Source organism: Ochotona princeps, chromosome 4 (assembly GCF_030435755.1).
Source record: "Ochotona princeps isolate mOchPri1 chromosome 4, mOchPri1.hap1, whole genome shotgun sequence".
Classification (NCBI taxonomy): Eukaryota; Metazoa; Chordata; class Mammalia; order Lagomorpha; family Ochotonidae; genus Ochotona; species Ochotona princeps.
In genome coordinates this window covers 15,581,064-15,601,083 of record NC_080835.1, presented here as the reverse complement: position 1 = coordinate 15,601,083, position 20,020 = coordinate 15,581,064, and the positions used below count along the sequence as shown (strand labels likewise).

At 42.7% G+C, this 20,020-nt stretch overlaps 1 protein-coding gene across 8 annotated transcripts in view; it reads right to left on the bottom strand.

The window, feature by feature from the left end:
* The window catches only part of AMBRA1 (autophagy and beclin 1 regulator 1), a 220,630-nt gene that overhangs the window by 45,849 nt on the left and 154,761 nt on the right, over positions 1-20,020 (bottom strand). For all 8 annotated transcript variants that reach the window (XM_058663099.1, XM_058663100.1, XM_058663098.1 and 5 more), the window contains one exon: positions 6,714-6,824. In XM_058663099.1, the coding sequence (XP_058519082.1) occupies positions 6,714-6,824 (111 nt within the window). The remainder of the gene's footprint in view (positions 1-6,713; positions 6,825-20,020) is intronic.

The window sequence follows — 20,020 nt, the reverse complement described above, 5'->3', positions numbered from 1 at the left end:
TATGGTTACAAAGAGGATGGAAAAGAAAAAGGTGGAATACAGCCTGAGAGACTGGTAGCTTCCACACCACCAGAAACTGCTGTAGGAAGTGTAAGTCCTGAGAACATACATTTTTTTTTTTTTTTTTGAGAATATGCATCTTTAGGGAGCTCCCGGTGTCTCTGAGGTTGCTGTTCCCCTCCTGAGGACAGCTGCCTTACAACCCAGGCCTGGCTCCCTGAGCCACAGTACCAGCAGTTGGCTTTCTTGTACAGGCAAGACATTAGGAAAGATGAAGGGCTTTAGCCGCTAGGCCACGCCGCCGGGCCCGAAAGATGAAGGGGAAGTTAGTTCGGCAGCTAAGCATGGGGAGTGCCAGTGTAGGGAAGTGAGGTTGGATAGAAAGACTTTCCAAATCAAAACTGTTTAACAGCTTCAGGGGGCTGCTCCAGGGGGAGAAAAACTGATGTAGAAGACAGCAGGAAGCCATGTTTCAGATTTTGCAATGTAATCTCCTTCCAATTAGAAATGATTTCCAAGGGAAAAATGCCTTAGCAGGGAAGGGGAGGGGCTAGAAATGCTGATGCCTGGAGGAGCAGATGGCTCTGCCTTCCTATCAGCTCCATAAATTATAAACAAACACCTTGTACAAAGATCGATTTGCAGCCTGTTGCTGGCTTGCCAGATGAAACCAGGGGAGCGATTAGCAGTTGCAGTGCTTTTGCAAATGCATTAGATACCGATTTGGAAGACCCAAGGGGGTTGAAATCAGCAGGAAAATTTCCTCTTGGCTACTATGTCTGAGGCCTTCAGATTTCAGAATAAGACCTGCAAGGAACACCAGATTTTACCATAAACTCCCCCAAAAAGGCACTAGATACTAAAGCCCCTATGGGCAGTCTGCGCCACACCACTTATCCACCGGGTTCCTTAAGGCCTGTTCCGGCAGGACACCCTAGTGACCAATATCATTTACAGAATAACAGTTTACAGAATAGTTTATAGAAAAAACAAACAAAAAAGGTCAAAGCTAATGTGGGGTGACATCTAATGGAATGTTTAAGACGCTCATGTTCAGTGTCAGAATATCTCAGTTTCTTTCTTTCTTTTCTTTTCTTTTTTTTTTTTAAGAATATCTGAGTTTTATGCCTGGCTCTGTTCTTGGGAAACAGGGGGAAATGGCTCAAGTATTTAGGCTCTGCTACCCACTTTGGAGATCTGAATTGAAATCCTGGGTCCTGGGTTTTTTTTTGTATGTTTGTTTAAGATTTACTTATTTCTATTGAAAAGGCAGATCAGATTTACAGCAAGAAGGGAAAGACAGACAGACAGACCTTTCACTTGCTAGTTCATTCCCCAAGTGGTCACAATCTTCTTCTGGATCTCCCACGTATGTGCAGAGGTCCAAGGACATGAGTCCCCAGGTCACAAGCAGGAAGTGGAATGCTGGGGGCATCAACTGGCACTCATATGAGATACTGGTGTGTTCAAGGTGAGGATTTAGCTACTGAGCCATCACCCTGGATCCTGGCTTTGATACTACCAAGCCCAGACTGTTAAGATATCTGAGGATTGAGTCACGCAGGTGGAAGAAAACCACGCACTGGAGCTATCCTCCACTGCTTCACCAGGGTATTAGCAGTGAGCTGCACTGGAAGCGAAGCAGCCAGAATATGCCCATAAGGGATATCGGTGCTATAGGCAGCAGCTTAACTAGCTATGTCACAACACCAGCTCTTTATCAAGATATTGATTCTCGGGCCCTATTGGCTACACTCCTCGTCTTTAAAACCCTCCAAGTGCTGGGATCCCATATGGGTGCCGGTTCGTATCCTGGGTGCTTTGCTTCCCCCCTTCCAGCTCCCTGATTGTTGCCTGGGAAAGCAGTCGGGGATGGCCTAAAGCCTTGGGATCCTGCACCTGCATGAGAGACCTGGAAGAAGTTCCTAGCTTCCAGCTGCAGATCAGTTCAGCTCTGGTCATTCTCTCCATTTGGGGAGTGAACCAGCAGATGGAAAATCTTTCTCTGTTTCTCCTTCGCCATACATCTTTCTTACGAATAAGTAAATGTTTAAAAACATTTTAATACAATTGCCATGATCTTACTAAAAAGATTTGATGAAGGAAAGGTATAAAACATAAATAGGCAAGAAAAGAACAGAACAGTAACCCTACCATCAAACCCTACAATCAAAACTCTGGGACATGTGTCTGGCTTAGCAGTTAAGCTACCAGGTGGGCCACCTGCATGCCACATCAGAATGTCTGGGTTGATCCCTGGCCCTGGCTTCTGGATCCAGTTCCCTGTTACCAGGCAATGGTGATGGCTCAAGCAGCTGATCGCCTGTCACCCACGGGAGACATCTGGGGCACATTCTTGTGGCCTCAATTGTTGCAGGCAACTGGGGAGTGAACAGTGGATGGAAAGCTCTATGCTTCAAATGAATAAGTAAATTAAGCTCACATGAAACTCTCACATAAATTATTAGATTGCTGGAACAGAATAGACAGTTTAGAAACACATTTTACCAGGAAATTACAGTATGGTTAAAATGACACCCCAAAATACACACACACACACACACACACACACACACACACACACACACACACCAAGACATCCCAAATAAACAGATAAATTAATTGTAAACTGCTTGGGACAAATGAGAAGCCATATGGGGGAAAACCTGGATCATAATTTTGGACTAAGTTAGATTTCCTAGTGAATAAATCATTGAAATGTAGAAAGCTGAAACATAAAGCACTAAATGATGTTCCTAATGATGTCACACAATCAAGGAGCCATAAAAGGAGAGTTGTATAATTCTGACTACTTAAAATAAGTTCTATGACAAAAATAACCTCTAGCAAAGTCAAAAGACAAATGACAAGTAGGAAACTCCTATTATAAGTTAATGTGCTGCTTTAGAAAGAGCTCCCATAGACTCGCTTAAAGAAAAGTCAGCTGACAAAGCAGAACAATAGGGGTGAAGCAGGTGGACAGGTCAAGAAAACGCAACATGGATGGCTAAGTGTATGAAAAGACACAGACCTTCATTTTGAACTGGAGGGATTTGAAATGCCTGCTACCTTGTGCTCATCAGACTGGCAGCTATCTAAAAATCTCATGCTACATGCTATCAACAAGAATTTAAGTAACTAGGCATCTCAGCAACTGAAGGTGGAAATGTAAACTGATACAACCTGCACAAGGGTAACACAGCAATATCTACCACAGTTAAAACTGCACACACTCTTACTCCTTGTAATTTCACTTCTAGGAATTTTTTCTATTGTTAACATGTAAAATAACAAACTGACAGAAAACCAATTAAAGCCCTTCAAGAGAAGACTGGTTAAAAGATGTCGGTACATTTCTTTTTTTTTTTTTTTAAAGATTTATTTATTTTTATTACAGTCAGATATACAGAGAGGAGGAGAGACAGAGAGGAAGATCTTCTGTCCGATGATTCACTCCCCAAGTGAGCACAACAGCCGGTGTGCGCCGATCTGAAGCCGGGAACCTGGAACCTCCTCCGGGTCTCCCACGCAGGTGCAGGGTCCCAATGCATTGGGCCGTCCTCGACTGCTTTCCCAGGCCACAAGCAGGGAGCTGGATGGGAAGTGGAGCTTCCGGGCTTAGAACCAGCGCCCATATGGGATCCTGGGGCGTTCAAGGCAAGGACTTTAGCCGCTAGGCCACGCCGCCGGGCCCAATGTCGGTACATTTCTATAACAACTTCCAGGTAGTCATAAAAATAATGCCTATGGGTTGGTACTGTGGTATAGTGCATAAAGCCACTGACTGAAGCATCAGCATACTTTATGGGCACTGGTGTGAGTCCCAGATGTTTCACTTCTGACTCAGCTTCCTGCTAATGCACCTGGAAAGGCAGCAGAAGACGGCCCAAGTGCATGAGCCTCTGTACCTGTGTGGGAAACCTAGATGAAGATTCTGGCTCTTGGCTTTGGACCTATTCAGCTCTGGCTTTTGCAACCATTTGGGGAGTGTACCAGTGGATGTAAAAGAGCTCTCTGAGTTTCTTCCTCTCTAAATCTGCCACTCAAATAAATAAGTAAATAAATTTTTTTAAAAAAGTAAATTTAGTGCTGCAGAGAGATAAACTATAGAGAAATCCATGTAAGTGAGAGGTCTTCAAAAAGTGCATGAATTGGGGCTGGTGCAGGGCAAAGAAGCTAAACTTCTGTCTGTGCTACAAGCATCACTTATGGGTGCTGAGTTCAAATCTTGGCTGCTCCACTTCCACTCCAACTCAATGCTTATGGCCTGGGAAAGTCATCAATGACGTCCCAAAGCCTTGGTAACCTGTATCCATGTGGGACAACTGAAAGAAGTTCCTGGTTCCTGGTTCTGGATCAGCTCAGCTCCAGCTGTTGCGGCCATCTAGGGAGTGAACCAACAGATGGAAGATATCACTCTGTCTCCATCTCTGTAACTCTGACTTTCAAACAACAAACAAACAAAAAAAATCTTTTAAAAAGGATAGTTGCTATTGAAGTTTCATTAAGAACATAGATACTCCCATTCTCTTTATCTGAAGAAAATAGAAAGATTGGCGTACTGGGGAATGGCCCTGAATATTAATTATTTTAAGGCAATCTTAATTATTTTAAGGCATCAAACAAATAAACTTTTATTAGATATAAAAAATTAGGCTCTACCTATCAATGCCCAAACACAAAGTGCTAATTTGCTTTTTCTTTTTAAAAGATTTTTTTTTTTTTTTTATTGGAAAGTCAGATATACAGAGAGGACCAGAGACAGAGAGGAAGATACTCCAAGCAGTTGCAGTGGCTGGAGCTGACCAATCCAAAGTCAGCAACCCGGAGCCTCCTCTGGTCCCCAACAAGGACACAGGGTTCAAGGCTTTAGGCCATCCTTGACTGTTTTCTCAGGCCACAAGCAGGGAGTTGGATGGGAAACAGGGCCATTGGGAACAAACTGGTGCCCATATGGGATCCCGGCACATGCAAGGCAAGGACCCTAGCTGCAAGGCTACCACGCTGGGCCCTTTTTAAAATATATGTATTTTTATTGGGAAGGCAGATTTATGGAGAAGAGAGACAGAGGTAGATCTTCCATCCACTGTTCCACTCCCCAAATGATCAAAATGGATGGAGCTGAGCTGATATGAAGCCAGGATCCAGAAGCTTCTACGTCTCCCACGTGGGTGCAGGGTCCCAAGGCTTTAGGCCATCCTTGACTGCTTTTCTAGGCCGTAAGCAGGGATTTAGATTGGCAGTGGAGCAGCTGAGACAGAAAGCAGTGCCCATATGGGATGCTGGTGCATGCAAGGTAAGGATTATCCAGTGGAGCCACTGGTTGTCCTAGAAAGTGTTAATTCGTGAAAGAAGTCAGCACTGAGGAAGTCCACGTAACACAGCACAGGCCTGCTACAGTGTCCTGATTGATTTATTATCTTGGCTAACAATCTTCAGGAAGACACAGAAAGGATGCTTATCAAATTAGTAGATGATGTAAGATTGAAAAAGAAAGATTAAATCAAAGTTCAAAAAGATGTTGACAGACAGGAACTAGGAACTACAATTGACACCCAGATAAAAATAGGAATGAATAGCAGCCCTGCTTTGGTTTTTTAAAAGATTCAGTTTGCACTTAAAAAAAAAAAATCTAAAAAGATTCAATCTGCACTGCAAGTGCAGGATGACTGAACCCTACCTTAATAATCAACAAGGAATTTTAAGTGAGTGTAAACTCAGTGATGGTTTCAGAAAAGGATGCTGAAATTTCAGACTGAACTAATACGACCTGAAGATAGCCTGTACCATGTGGGCAGCTGAAATTTAGAGCTCTCTATTTTTTTCTGGTTGCCCAAAGTTAAAAGGAAACACAAGCAGAAAGAACTGTGACGGATGGAGGAAAAAAGATTCAGTACAAGGTATGAGGTTTGTGCTGGTGGAAAAGAAATTAAAGGGAAACTGCAGTTTGTTCTCAACAGCTGGAGGACTATCTCTTGAAAGAGATGTCATTAGACCCATTCTGTGGAGAGCCTGAGGCAGACCTATGACCAATGCGGGGAAGTGACAGCAAGGGAAAAGGCTGGTTAGGACAGAAATTTGACAGTGAGGGTTAGCCTATCCAATCAGACAGGCTGGCCTATCATCAGAAGTAATCAGAGGCTGACCTGCCATATGCAGGCAGCGTGAAAGAGAGGATCCTTCATTAGATGGAATATAGTGTGTTCAAAATGCCATGATTCCAATTAAACAAGAGGAACAGTGATTACAGACTTCACCAGAAGTGAGGAAACTGAACTGTCATGCAGAAACAGTAGATCAAGTGTCAAGCACACCATGCTCTCCAATTCTTCCAGATATGGATTAATCAAGGAGTTTGAGATCATTGTAGCTTTTCCTCGAGGATCACAAGCTCCAGCTCTGGTCTCTTTTTCTTCCACTCAGTTCAATCTAAATTTCTGGCCTTTGGCCCATGAACCACTAGTCCACAAACTCTTGAGGGCAGACACTTCTTTCTTTTTTGTCTACCATTGTACCTAAAATCGTTTATTGTTCAGGTAGGTGCTAACAATGTGTCTGAATGGCTTAGTTGTGAATGACAAATAGAGCCACAGAAACGGCATGGAGCTATCAACTGCTCAATGAGATGATGAAAAATTTACTGCTACAAATTTTTGAGTTCTGGTTAAAAATCTTCACTCTTCCACTGGTTCCCCAATACTACAATGGCTTACCATTACTGATTTCTGGAAGGTCAAACTTGGTGAAATCCCACCACTGGAGCCGGTAGGTAGTATTGGCAATGTTACTGGCTACAGCAGACTGACCATCACCAATCACTGCACCTGGTGGGGAAGAAGACAAAGACACCACATTCTATTATTGATCTCCATGTTTCTAGTGCAGAACTTAAAACAACCCTGAGATTAGCAGGAGACACAGAAGAGGAAGAACCACAACTTAAGCTGAAAATGGCTCAAGATCCCCATCTGGCAGGCCCTAGTCTCAAGAGAAGTCAGACATGGGTTCCAGAAACAATTCCATGTGAAAACATCATTGCATTCATTAAGGCCCGCTCATTATTATCTGACATTGGGTTTAGAGTCAACCACGAGGCAGGTCCTTTACACACACTTGAGTAAGCTCACAGCCTAAACATACACAGGAGTCTTCATAAAAACGTGGAGGGGAAAAAGTTAAAACAAAACAAACAACCAAAAAAAGCAAGAGAATAATCATTAACACAGAAAAGCCAGTAGCATTTCAGTCCTTGGATGTCTTGGTAGTAAGCAGTGCTCTGTAGAAGAAACTATCTTCTCCTTTGTACACGACCCTCTTCCTTAGGAAACATCTCCAAAGGGGAATATTTGTTCATCTCTTCAGGAAGCCTGGTGTGCAACACAGCTGAGATTTATGAGCCTGGCTTTGCAGTATCAGAATATTTTTATTAAGGCGGTCTTCCACAATCCCCCCGCCCTGCCCGCCAAGAACTTCTTTGAATCCAAATTCAATGGTAACATCTCACAATTTAACTTTCCCTGATACACACTTCTGTATGACATTTTTTCCTTGGTAACCAATTAAATAAAAAATGGATTTTTTTTAAACAGGGTGACACTTTAATTTGCAGTTGTATTTCATTTACATGAACATGTCATTTCCTCCTCCTCCTTCTGAAGTGCATTTCATACACAACCACCCTACTGATCAGACAAGAGTCAAACTCTCTTGGGAGCGTGGAACATTCTTCAGTGCTAGGTACTTAGGTTCTCTGCTGAATGCCTACATGAAGAAAATGCACCTGGTAGAGCTTACAAACCTAGGCACAATGGATGATTTTAAGCTTGTACTCCCTGGAGTCACCTAGTTTTCTTCCTGCTGCACATGATACAAAAGCATCTGTGATCTCTCTGTATTTTTCCTTTTAGAGAGCCCCATTTGTTATTTTGCTACTCCTGGTGTTTCCCTATACTCTTCTCAAACGATCAAGAGATTACTCAGAGAGAAATGTTCACACTGTAAGCTATCTTTTCACTCACTCTTCTCCAATTGTTGCAGGTCGTTACACTAAAAGATTCTTTTCAACAAGTTATTTCTATATTATGCAATCTCAAAATACGCAAATTTGCTTTCATGAAGCAGCAATTTTTTTTTAACCACCAGAGTAAAAAGAAAATTGTTTCTCCCTCAAAGTGCCTCAGAAGATAAAAAGATACACACTGCATCCATGTTATTACAATTTCAGGAAAAGAGCAGCAGAGGAAAAAAAATATCTACAAAGGTTTCTTTGAAAGACAATAATGAAACAAAGGTACAGGGCCCAGTGCGGTGGCCTAGCAGCTAAAGTCCTCGCCTTGAACAGGTCGGGATCCCATAGGGGTGCCAGTTCTAATCCGGGCAGAGCTGCTTCCCATCCAGCTCCCTGCTTGTGGCCCGGGAAAGTAGTCGAGGATGGCACAAAGCCTTGGGACCCTGGGAGTCCTGGAAGTAGCTCCTGGTTTTGGATTGGCTCAGTACCCGCCATTGCAGCCACTCAGGTAGTGAATCATTGAATGGAAGATCTTCCTCTCTCTCTCTCTCCTCCTCTTTGTATATCTGACTTTGAAATAAAAATAAGTAAATCTTAAACAAAAAAAAAAAAGATTGAGAAGTACTTTTCTAGATAGACCAATACTCTCCAAACAACACATTGTTCAAAATCATATAAATTTAGGCCCGGCGGCGTGGCCTAGTGGCTTAAGTCCTTGCCTTGAACGTGCCGGGTTCCCATATGGGCGCCAGTTCTAATCCCGGCAGCACCACTTCCCATCCAGCTCCCTGCTTGTGGCCTGGGAAAGCAGTCAAGGACAGTCCAAAACCTTGGGACTCTGCACCAGCGTGGGAGACCTGGAAGAAATTCCTGGCTCCTGGCTTTGGATTGGCGCAGCACTGGCCATTGCGCTCACTTGGGGAGTGAATCATTGGATGGAACATCTTCCTGTCTCTCCTCCTCTCTGTATATCTGACTTTCCAATAAAAATAAAATAAATCTTTAAAAAAAATAAGAAAGCAAAGTAGATACAAATTAAAATTACGTATTCAAGAGCCCAGCGCAGGGGCCTTGTTGTTGAGGTCCTCATCCTGTATGCGTTGGGATCCCATATAGGCACCGATTCATGTCCTAGCTCCTCTGCTTCCTGTCTAGCTCCCTACCTGTGACTTGCGGGGGCTGGGTGGGTGGACAGTTGAGGGTGGTCCAGGACCTTGGAACCCTGCACCCACATGGGAGACCCAGAAGAGGTTCCTGGCTCCTAGTTTATTCTGGCTGCTGGGGTCACTTGGGGAATGAGCCAGCAAATGGAGGATCCTTCTTTTTGTAAATCTGACGCTCCAATAAAAATGAATGAATGAATGAATGAATAAATAAATAAATAAAAATTCAAATAATAATTACATCTAATTTTGAAACTTTTGTAAGCCTTTGCATCATGAAGAAGGTAAGATAACCTGTAGGACTTTCTAACAAGGAATTAAGGGCCCAATGCGGTAGCCTAATGGATAAAGTCCTCGCCTTGCAAACGCCAGAAGCCCACATGGGTGCTAGTTTGTGTCCGGGCTGCTCCACTCCCTTCCAGCTCCCTGCTTGTGGCTTGGGAAAACAGCAGAAGATGGCCCAAAGCCTTGGGACTCTGCACCTGTGTGGAGACCCAGAGGAAGTTCCTGGCTTTGGATCAGCTCAGCTTCTGCCGCTATAGCCACCAGGGGAGTGAACCAGCAGATGGAAGATCTTTCTTTCTGTTTCTCCTTCTCTCTGTAAATCTTTCTAATAAGAATAAAATAAATATCTTTTAGAAAAAAGGAATTACTAAGTTACAAAATTTATCACTTGGGCCCGGCGGCGTGGCCTAGCAGCTAAAGTCCTCGCCTTGAAAGCCCCGGGATCCCATATGGGCGCCGGTTCTAATCCCGGCAGCTCCACTTCCCATCCAGCTTCCTGCTTGTGGCCTGGAAAAGCAGTTGAGGACGGCCCAATGCATTGGGACACTGCACCCGTGTGGGAGACCTGGAAGAGGTTCCAGGTTCCCGGCCGGATCGGCGCGTACCGGCCCGTTGCGGCTCACTTGGGGAGTGAAACATCGGACGGAAGATCTTCCTCTCTGTCTCTCCTCTCTGTGTATATCTGGCTGTAATAAAATGAATAAATCTTTAAAAAAAAAAAAAAAAACAAAATTTATCACTTGCCTGCAAAGAATTACTTCTGACCTAGGCACTCTCCCACTGAGCTTCTTAACTGCTTCCGAGGAGTAGTTATTGAGATGACAACTAGTCTCTTAAATCACTTTAGTTCCCTATCATTTCCTCTAACTTCTAAAAGAATGACATATAACTCAAAAGAAAGAAAATAAACTGATTTACTCTACTACATATGATGAGTTAAACACTAGCCACTAAGACAGGACAGACAATAAATTGAAGAAATAAATTTCATACCCTGGGAGTATATTCTCAGAGAATGGATGTGAGCTAAAGACAGGAAAACCAGTAAAGGACTAACACCAGATGTTGTGTGAGTTTTGTGGATCTGCAACTGGGAACTTTCTGTGCAGTCTATGCCTCTAGAACAATAAAGCACACATACAGGGTTGTGGTGTGCAGAAGGCATGGGGGTGGCATCTCTGCCAGTGGTGAGTGCCGAGCAGGGACAGAACCTGGCTCCAGCGCGAGCAGCTTTTCAGTGCTGTGTAAACACAGCTTAGGGGCCCACAGAGGCCAGCAACAGACTGGCGTCCTGTCACCAGGTTCTCTTCTGTGAGAACTGCAGGCCAACTGAGCCTGTCTCCTAGAAACAACAGGAAGAAAAAGTAACACCCTATTTAAAAACCCCAACCATTTAGCAGACCTCTGGCCCTTAAGGTGAAGCACAGGAAGCATGCCAAAACAAGTTATTAAGACTGAGCTAAAAAAGAGGCACTTAGCCTTAGAGATCAAATCCAGAGGGACTGAGGAACCTGTAATGCCGACACATTGGAATGTGCCAGATTTACGGTGTCTCAACCTTTGTACTCTCGATTGCTTAGGTCAGCTAATTCAGTTTGGGGATGAATTCAGTCCTAATTCAGTCCTGTGCTCTGTAGGACATTCAGGACCTCCCCTCGACCCAGCTGTGAGAACCAGAAACAGTTGTGGACACTGACAAACATCCTCCAGCAACCACAGTTGCCCCTGGCTTGGAAAGGCTAAGCAAGAAACATTGCTTATCACAGTTGCTGTAAGAAAGGACCACTGCTGGAATGTTGCATACTACAGGCATCCAAAATATTAACAGTAACAATCACAGAAAGAAACTAACCAAAGGCAAGGAACTATACAAATGTTCCCTGGCAAACTCCAGTTTTCTACTTTTGCCTTGAGCAAGAGTCTGGCCATGGTGTCAGCAAATAGAAGCTTTTAGAGTAAAACCCTTCCAGCTAGTATCCCCTGTAGTATGTATCTGTGTAAAATGATCATTCAGAATCTCAGTCTATTTTCAGAAGTGTGCAATAAGAGCTGGCACCATGGTTAAACTGCTGCCTGAATGGCATCCCATACAGACACAGGTTCAAGTCCCAGCTGCTCCACTTCAGAACAAGTTTCTTGCTAACCACCTTAGAAAGCAGAGGAAAATGGCCCAAATGGCCACCCACATGGGAGACCTGGAGGAAGCTCCTGACTTCAGCCTGACCCAGCCTTGGCCATTATGGCCCATTTGGAGAATGAAACGATAGATGGAAGATTTCTGTCTGTCTGTCTGTTTTTCTCTCTCTGTAACTCTGTCTTTTAAATAAATAAATAAAATCCAGAAAAAAAAATTTTTCTTTTCTCTTTTGGAAGGGCGCCATGGAGAAGATTTAAAGCACTGCTTGGGACAATCACAACTCATGGCAGACCACAAGTTAAAGTACCTGAGTTCTACTTCTGATCAAGCTTCCTGGTAATGCACCTAGAGGAAGAATCAGCAATGATGGCTCAAGTGTTCCTGCCACCCATGTGTGATATCCAGATGGAGTCTCTTGCTCCTGCCTCTGGTCTGACTCAGTTCTGGATGAACCCATTTGGGGAGTGAACTATTGTATAGAAGATCTCTCTGTCCTTTTGCACATTATTAAAAAAAAAAAGTTAACCATTAAGACTTAATTTTGGGCCTGGCGGAGTGGCCTAGCGGCTAAAGTCCTCGCTTTGAACACGCCAGGATCCCATATGGGCGCTGGTTCTAATCCCGGCAGCTCCACTTCCCATCCAGCTCCCTGCTTGTGGCCTGGAAAAGCAGTCAAGGATGGCCCAATGCTTTGGGACCCTGTACCCATGTGGGAGACGTAGAAGTTCCAGGCTCCTGGCTTCAGATCAGCACAGCACCGGCCGTTGTGGTCACTTGGGCAGTGAATCACTGGACGGAACACCTGCCTCTCTGTCTCTCCTCCTCTCTGTATATCTGACTTTGTAAAAAATAAATAAATTTAAAAAAAAAAAAAAAGACTTAATTTTATTTCAAAGGGGAAGAAAGAGAGAGAGATTGATTTGATTTTTTTTTTTTTTTTTTTTTTTTTGTCTGCTGGTTTGCTTTCCAAATGTCCCAAGACTGTATCAGGTCAAAGACAAGATTTGGGAACTCCATTGGGGTCTCCCAAATGACTGGCAGGGATCCAACTATTGAACCATCCATTACATGGCGCTTCCCATGGTACACATTGGTAGGAAGCTGGAACTGAGACTGGAACCAGGGCTGCAACCCACACTCATACAAAATGCATGCATCTCATGCATATCTTAATAGCCAGGACAAGTACTCACCCAGAGAAACATGTAATTTCAGAATTAACGTAAAATGTCTGCATTCTTATACAACTTCTCTCTCTCTCTCTCTCTCTCTCCTTCTTAAAGATTTGTTAATTTGAAAGGCAAGGTTATAGACAGGCAGACACACAGATAGAGACAGAGTGGTCTTCCATCTGCTGGTTCACTCCTCAAATGGCCACAAGAGTGGGACTGGGTCAGCTAAAGCCAGGAGCCTGGAATTCCATCTGGGTTCAGGGGCTCATGCACGTGGGCCATCTTCAGGTGCTTTTCCAGGAACATTAGAAAGGAACTGGGTTGGAAGAGGTTCAGCCAGGACTCAGACCGGCACCCACACAAGATGCCAGTGCTGTAGGCAGCAGTTTAACGTGCTATACCACAATGCCAGAACCAATTTTCTCCTTAAAAAATAGCATATAACTAAGATAGGCCACATTCTGGGCTCTAAAACATAATGTAACAAAAAACAGAACAGAAATGATATAAAGTATGCTTTCTGAATATGAAATAATTAAATTGGTACCAGGGGTTTAAGACGCCACGTGGAATGCCTGCATCCTATTTTCATGAGTTTGGGCTTGGGTACTGGTTCCTCTCCTGATTCCAGTTGCATGCTCATGGACACCCTGGGATGCAGCAGGTAAGCATTCAAATAGTTGAGTCTCTACAACTTTTGGGGACCTGCATTCATCATGGAGTCCTGGTTTGAGTCTGGCACAGACTAGGATATTGCAGGCATGTGAGGGAATGAATCAGTGTCTGCCTCCTTCTGTTGGCCTTTCAAATAAAATGAAAATGAATAAATAAAATATTTAAAGTATTCAACCCAAAGCCAGTTACAAAAACTGGAAAATTCTAGAAATTTTTCATATTGAATAGTACATTTCTAAATAACATATGGCTCAAAGAAGATGTCAAGAGAAATTTTAAAATATTTTGAATTTAATGAAAACACATCTTATCAAAATTTGTAGGGTTCAGTAAAAATAGTGCTTACAGGGAAATTCATACCATTGAATGCTAATAGTGCTTCTGGCAGATAGCATGACTGGCAAGTAAAAGAGCCCATAGAACTGACAAAAAACAAAAACAAAAACAAAAACACTAAAACTACTAAGCAATTATATAGCACGGTTGCAGGAAACAAGTCTAATACATAAAAGATCAGTTGCTTTCCTTCATACCATAGATGAACAAGTAAATGAATGGGACTTGGCACCAAAAAATGAAACATTTAAGTATAAGTTTATTAAAATGTGTACAAAATCTAAAGAAAGAAACCACCAAGGATAAAGCTAAGTTGGAAAGATAGTCCATGCTTAAGGATGGCAAGGCTCAACACTTTCAAGTGGCTAATTACATTCACTGCAACTCCAATATAGTTTCCAGTCAATTACTTTGTGGATCCTAACAAACTGAGAAGGTTTATATGGAAAGACAAATGACCCATCATAATCAACACAGTATGAAAGGAAAAAAAAAAAAACAAAGTTGGAAGATAGACACTACTGGACATCAAGACTTATTATAAAGTTACAACAATTGAGACAGTGTGGCACTGGCCAAAGAATAGCTAAGTACATCAATCGAATAGAGTGTTACATAAATACAGGTACTCATCTTTGACAAAGAATCTATTAACACATCCAGGTGGAAAACACAAAAACTATAAAGCTCATACAAGATCTAAGAGAAAATCTAGGTGACTTTGAGTATACTGATGACTGTTTAGATGTACAACTCACAAAAGAAAAAAACCCAGTACATTAAAGACACAATCAATAGGATAAAGAAAGCTACAGACTAGAAAATATTTATCTGATAAGGGACTGATGCCCAAAATATGCAAAGGTCTCTTACAAATAAATAATAAGAAAATGAACAACTTCGCTTAAAAAATAAAGGATTACAACAGACACTGCATCAGATGCACAGATGGCAAATATGCATATGAAAAGATGTCTAACATCATGTATCATTAGACAACTGCAAATTTAAACAACAGAAAATCAGTACCCACATATCAGAACAGCTAAAATCCAAAACACTGATAATATCAACTGCTTGTCAAGATGCAGAGCAATAGGAACTTCCAAGCACTGCCTGTGGAAATGGAAAATGGCATAACTATTTCAGACGACAGTTTGGCAGTTTCTTTGAAAACAACATATTCTTATAAGATAATCTTATACCCACATTCCTTGCTATTTACGCAAACAAGCTTAAAACGTATATCCACACAAAACACATAATTGTGGATATTTATAGCACCTTTATTTGTAACTGTCAAAACTTGAAAGCATCCATGACATAAGAACGGATAAAGAAACCATGGTACATCCATACCACATAACATTAATGCTAAAATATGACCTGTCAAACCCATAAAGAAATGGAGGAAACTCTGTGCATTATTACTAAGTGTAAAAATAATCAAATACGTATGTCCTATAACATTTCAACTCCATGACATTCCAGAAAAGGCAAAGCTAGAGAAACAGGAGACAGATCAGTGGTGGGTAGGGACCAAGGGACAAAGAGCACTGTGATTTTTGCAGGGCAGGTGAGTTATTTTGTATGACTACAAGGGCAAGTAAGTTTACCATAACCCATAAAACTTAGAGCAAACGGGCCTGGTGGCATGGCCTAGCAGCTAAAGTCCTCGCCTTAAATGCACTGGTATCCCATATGGGCGCCGGTTCTAATCCTGGCAGCTCCACTTCCCATCCAGCTCCCTGCTTGTGGCCTGGGAAAGCAGTTGAGGACAGCCCAAAGTCTTGGGACCCTGCACTCCTGTGGGAGACCTGGAGGAGGTTCCTGGAGGAGCTTTGGATCGGCACAGCACTGGCCATTGCTGTCACTTGGAGAGTGAATCATCGGATGGAAGATCTTCCTCTCTATCTCTCCTTCTCTCTGTATATCTGACCTTGTAATAAAAATAAATAAATCTTAACAACAACAACAACAAAAAACAACTTAGAGCAAATAAGAGTGAATCCTAGGGCCCAGTGTGGTAGCCTAGTAGGTAAAGTTCTTGCCTTGCATGTGTCGGTATCCCATATGGGTGCCAGTTCTAACTTTGGCTGCTCTACTTCCCATTCAGATCCCTGCTTGTGGCGTGGGAAAGCTGCAGAGAATGGTCCAAACCTTGGGACCCTGCACCTACATGGGAGACCCAGAAAGAGGCCCCAGGCTCTTGGCTTCTGATCAGCTCAGTTCCTGCCACTGTGGTCACTTGGGGAGTGAACCAGAGGATGGAAGATCTTTCTCTCTGTCTCTGCTTCTCTCTGTAAATCTGACAATTCAATAATAAAAATAATAATAAATCTTAAAAAATAATAAGAGAGAGTGACTCCTACGGTAACCTAAGGACTAGATGACAATGATATTTCTGTTGTTTTACCAACTGTAGTAAAATCGTAGCTGTACCATCCTAGTACCAAAATTGGGGAGGGTGGAGGGAGTATTAGAGAAGGAGTATATGGAACATTTTTTGTATTTCATGCTATTTCTCTATGATCTGAATGGCTCTTTTTAGAAGTCTATTAAAGAAACACAACAAAAATTAAAATAACCCCAAACTTTTTTTCAGGGTCTAGAGAAAGTGGAGTTTACAGCTGCTACAAGCACACTGGAATCACAGCACTTCACGTCCACCACACAGCCCGAATTATCTTCCGGGAGTCTCCAAGCAAAAGAGTAAATACGGATTATTCAGAAGAGAGACAAAGGGGAGAAGAAAATTAACATTCAGTATTTTCAGCCAAATATCAGAGATTAACAGTGGAAAAAGTCAAGCTGCCACGTCTCATTTTGCAAGGCTGGTCTTCAACTTGTAGGTCAGACCCTTCAGGGAAATGTCTAAGCATAGAATCATTAGGAGAGTCACGTGATCACTAAGCTTCACCAAAATGGAGCATGCATCTCAATAACTCTTCCATTGCTCGGAAAGGAGAATTAGGAGCCTTTTCCCAAAACGGCTTCTTAGCTTTTCTCTAAAATCTGTTCTAGGAGCAGGGAAAAGGAAGAAAATGATTTAACAGTTCTATGAAAATACTGAACAATGGGAATCATTAGTAAATCTATCAGGAAAGTAAACGTGAGGGGGCAAAAAAGGGCAAGCTGCAAAGAATGAAAGGATTACATTATATTTTAGCCCTGTAAAATCTGTTTCTTTTGAGACTACATAATTCAGAATGATCATCTGGGATTGTTGCTGTTGCCAGAGTTAGAATAAAAATGGTGGGCCCAACGCAGTAGCCTAGTAGCTAAAGTTCTCGCTTTGCACGCACAGGGATCCCACATTGGTGTTAGTTTGTGTCTCAGAGGCCCTACTTCCCATCCAGCTCCCTGCTAGTGACCTGGGAAAGCAGTGGAGGACGGCCCAAGGCCTTGGAACCCTGCAACCATGTGGAAGGCCCAGAAGAGGCTCCTGGCTCCTGGCTTCAGATTGACTCAGTTACGGCTGCTTGGGGAATGAATCAGCGGATGAAAGAGCTTCCTTTTTGTCTCTCCTCCTCTCCATATATCTTACTTCCTAATTAAAATAAATAAACTAAAAAAAAAAAACTGTGCTGGGAGGACAGGGCATTTTATCTAGTAGTTAAGATGTCTGCTGGGTCACCCATGCACCACATCACAGTATCCGGGTTTTATGTATGTGACTATGACTCTGATTCCAGCTTCCTGCTAAGGCAGATAACACTGGGAGGCAGCAATGATGGCTCCGAGATTGGGTCCCTGCTGCCCCTGTGTGAAAACTGGACTGAGTCCATGATTCCTGCTTTAGCCCTGATCTTTTCAGGCATTGGGGGAATGAATCAGCGAGAGACCTCTTTACTTTTCTGCCTCTCAAATAAGTGAGTAAATATCTTAAAAAAAAAAAAAAACTAAGACAAAAACAAACAAAAAAACTGCCATTGTGGCATCGCGGGTCAAGGGCCTGAGATGCCAGTATCCGAGGAGGATGCTGCTTCATTTCCTGGCTGCTCCACTTCTTTTTCTTCTTCTTCTTTTTTTCTTTTCCTAATTTATTCAGATTTATTAGAAAGGCAGATCAGATTTATGGAGATAAGGAGAGACAGAGAAAATGAGAGAAAGCTCTTCAATCCATTGGTTCACTCCCCAAATGGCTGTAATGGTTGGAGCTGAGCTGACCCGAAGCTAGGAGCTAGAAACTTCTTTCTGGTCTCCCAAGTGGGTGCAGATCTTCCTTTGGGCCATCCTCTACTGCTTCCCCAGACCACAAGCAGGGAGCTGGATGGGAAGTATAGTGGCTGGGACACGAACTGTGCCCATAAGGGATCCTGGCGCTTGCAGGGTGAGGATTTAGCCATTGAGTCATCACGCCAGACCTGGCTGCTTCACTTCTAATCCAGTCCTCCGTTCATGGTCCAGGGAAAGAATCAGAATGAGGCCCAAACATATCTGGGTTCCTGTCACCCTTGTGGCAGACTCAGAAGGAGCTCCTAACTTTGGCCTGGTTCCAGCAATGGCCACGGCAGTTGCTGCTAGGGAATCAATCAGCGGATGGAACATTTCTCTCACTGTCTTTTTTTTTCTGTAATTCTTTCAAAATAAATACGTATGTTTTTACAAAGGTGTTCTTTTTTTCTCAAGGTTTATTTCTTTTTAAGATTTATTTATTTTTATTGGAAAGGCGGATATACAGAGAGGAAGATCTTTGTCGATGGTTCACTCCCCAAGCGGCCGCAACGGCTGGAGCTGAGCCAATCCGAAGCCAGGAGCCAGGAGCTCTTCGGGTCTACCACACAGGTGCAGGGTCCCAAAACTTTGGGCTGTCCTTGACTGTTTTCCCAGGACACAAGCAGGAAACTGGATGGGAAGCGGGCAGCCAGGATTAGAACCGATGCGTACAAGGCGAGGACTTTAACCACTATGCTATTGTGCCGGGCCCCTCTCAAGGTTTATTTTATTTGAAAGGCAAATGCACACACGGAAGGAGAGAAAGAGAGAAAGATTTTCCATATGCTAGTTCACTCCCTAAATGGCTGGAATGGCTGAGGCTGAGCCTATTCAAAGCCAGGATCTTCTTCCAGGTCTTTCAAGTGGGTTCAGGGACCTAAGGCTTTGGTCCATCCTCTACTGCTTTCCTAGGCCATAGTGAAGGTGATGGATTAGAAGTGAAGTAGTTGGGACATAAACGGGTGCCTCGCACTGATCAGCAGAGAACTAGCCAGCTGAGCCATTGTGCTGGCACTCAAATTTTTATTTATTTATTTGAGAATAAGAAAGAGAGAAAAGGAGAGACAGAGAGAAAGAGAATCTTCCATGCATTGGTTCATTCTCCAAATGCCACAATGGCCCAGATTGGGCCAGGTCAAAGCCAGGAGCTTCTTCCACGTGTCTTGGGTCATTTTCCACTGCTTTCCTAGGTACATTAGGAACAAGCTGATTGGAAGTGGAGCAACCAGATGCATACCAGCACCCATCTGAGATGCTGGAGCGGCAGGCTAACCCACTGTATCACAGTGTCAACCAAATAAATGTATTTTAAAAAGCAAATGGGGCAAAAAGAAAAAAAAAGACAAAGAAAAAATAGAAAACAAAAACAAGCAAATGGGGCTGGGAACAAGATAGTCAATAGCCTGAAAATGACTTTTGAAATCTCAGTCATTATATGGCGCTCCCATGTAACCTGGTAACTGGTCAGAAGAAATAAAGTTACAGCAGGTCCAACTGGAAACTTACAAATGGTCAAAAACTCTTAGAAAGCCAAAGACTGCATGATTCTGTTTAAACCAAATGTCTAGAATAGGCAAAATTACAGAACAAAAGGTAGATTAGTGATTGCCTGGGGCTAGAGAGTAGGTAGGGAAGAAAATGGGGAAATGACTGCTGACACTTAAGAGTTGATTATATGGTATTTACATTATAAACCAATAAGGCTACTACAAAAAACACTTTCATTTAAATTTTAGTCAGTTTATAACACTGAAACTTAGGAAATGGTAATCTCATTTTCGGTAGCCATCTGCACTTTGAAAATCACTTTTTGGTGTGTACAGCCTACTCATATTTAACATGCACTTCTGTTTGATTAGCTTTTTCTAATGGTTGTCTAAGCTGTTAGTAAAATAAACTGGCTTCTATTTATGAAAGTTAAATTTTCTAAGATCAGTACTTGAGACATAAAATCTATCCTTATTTTCTAACTACATATTTAATCCTAAGAAGAAGGCACTCATTTAGGCACTGGGTCACCATTTAA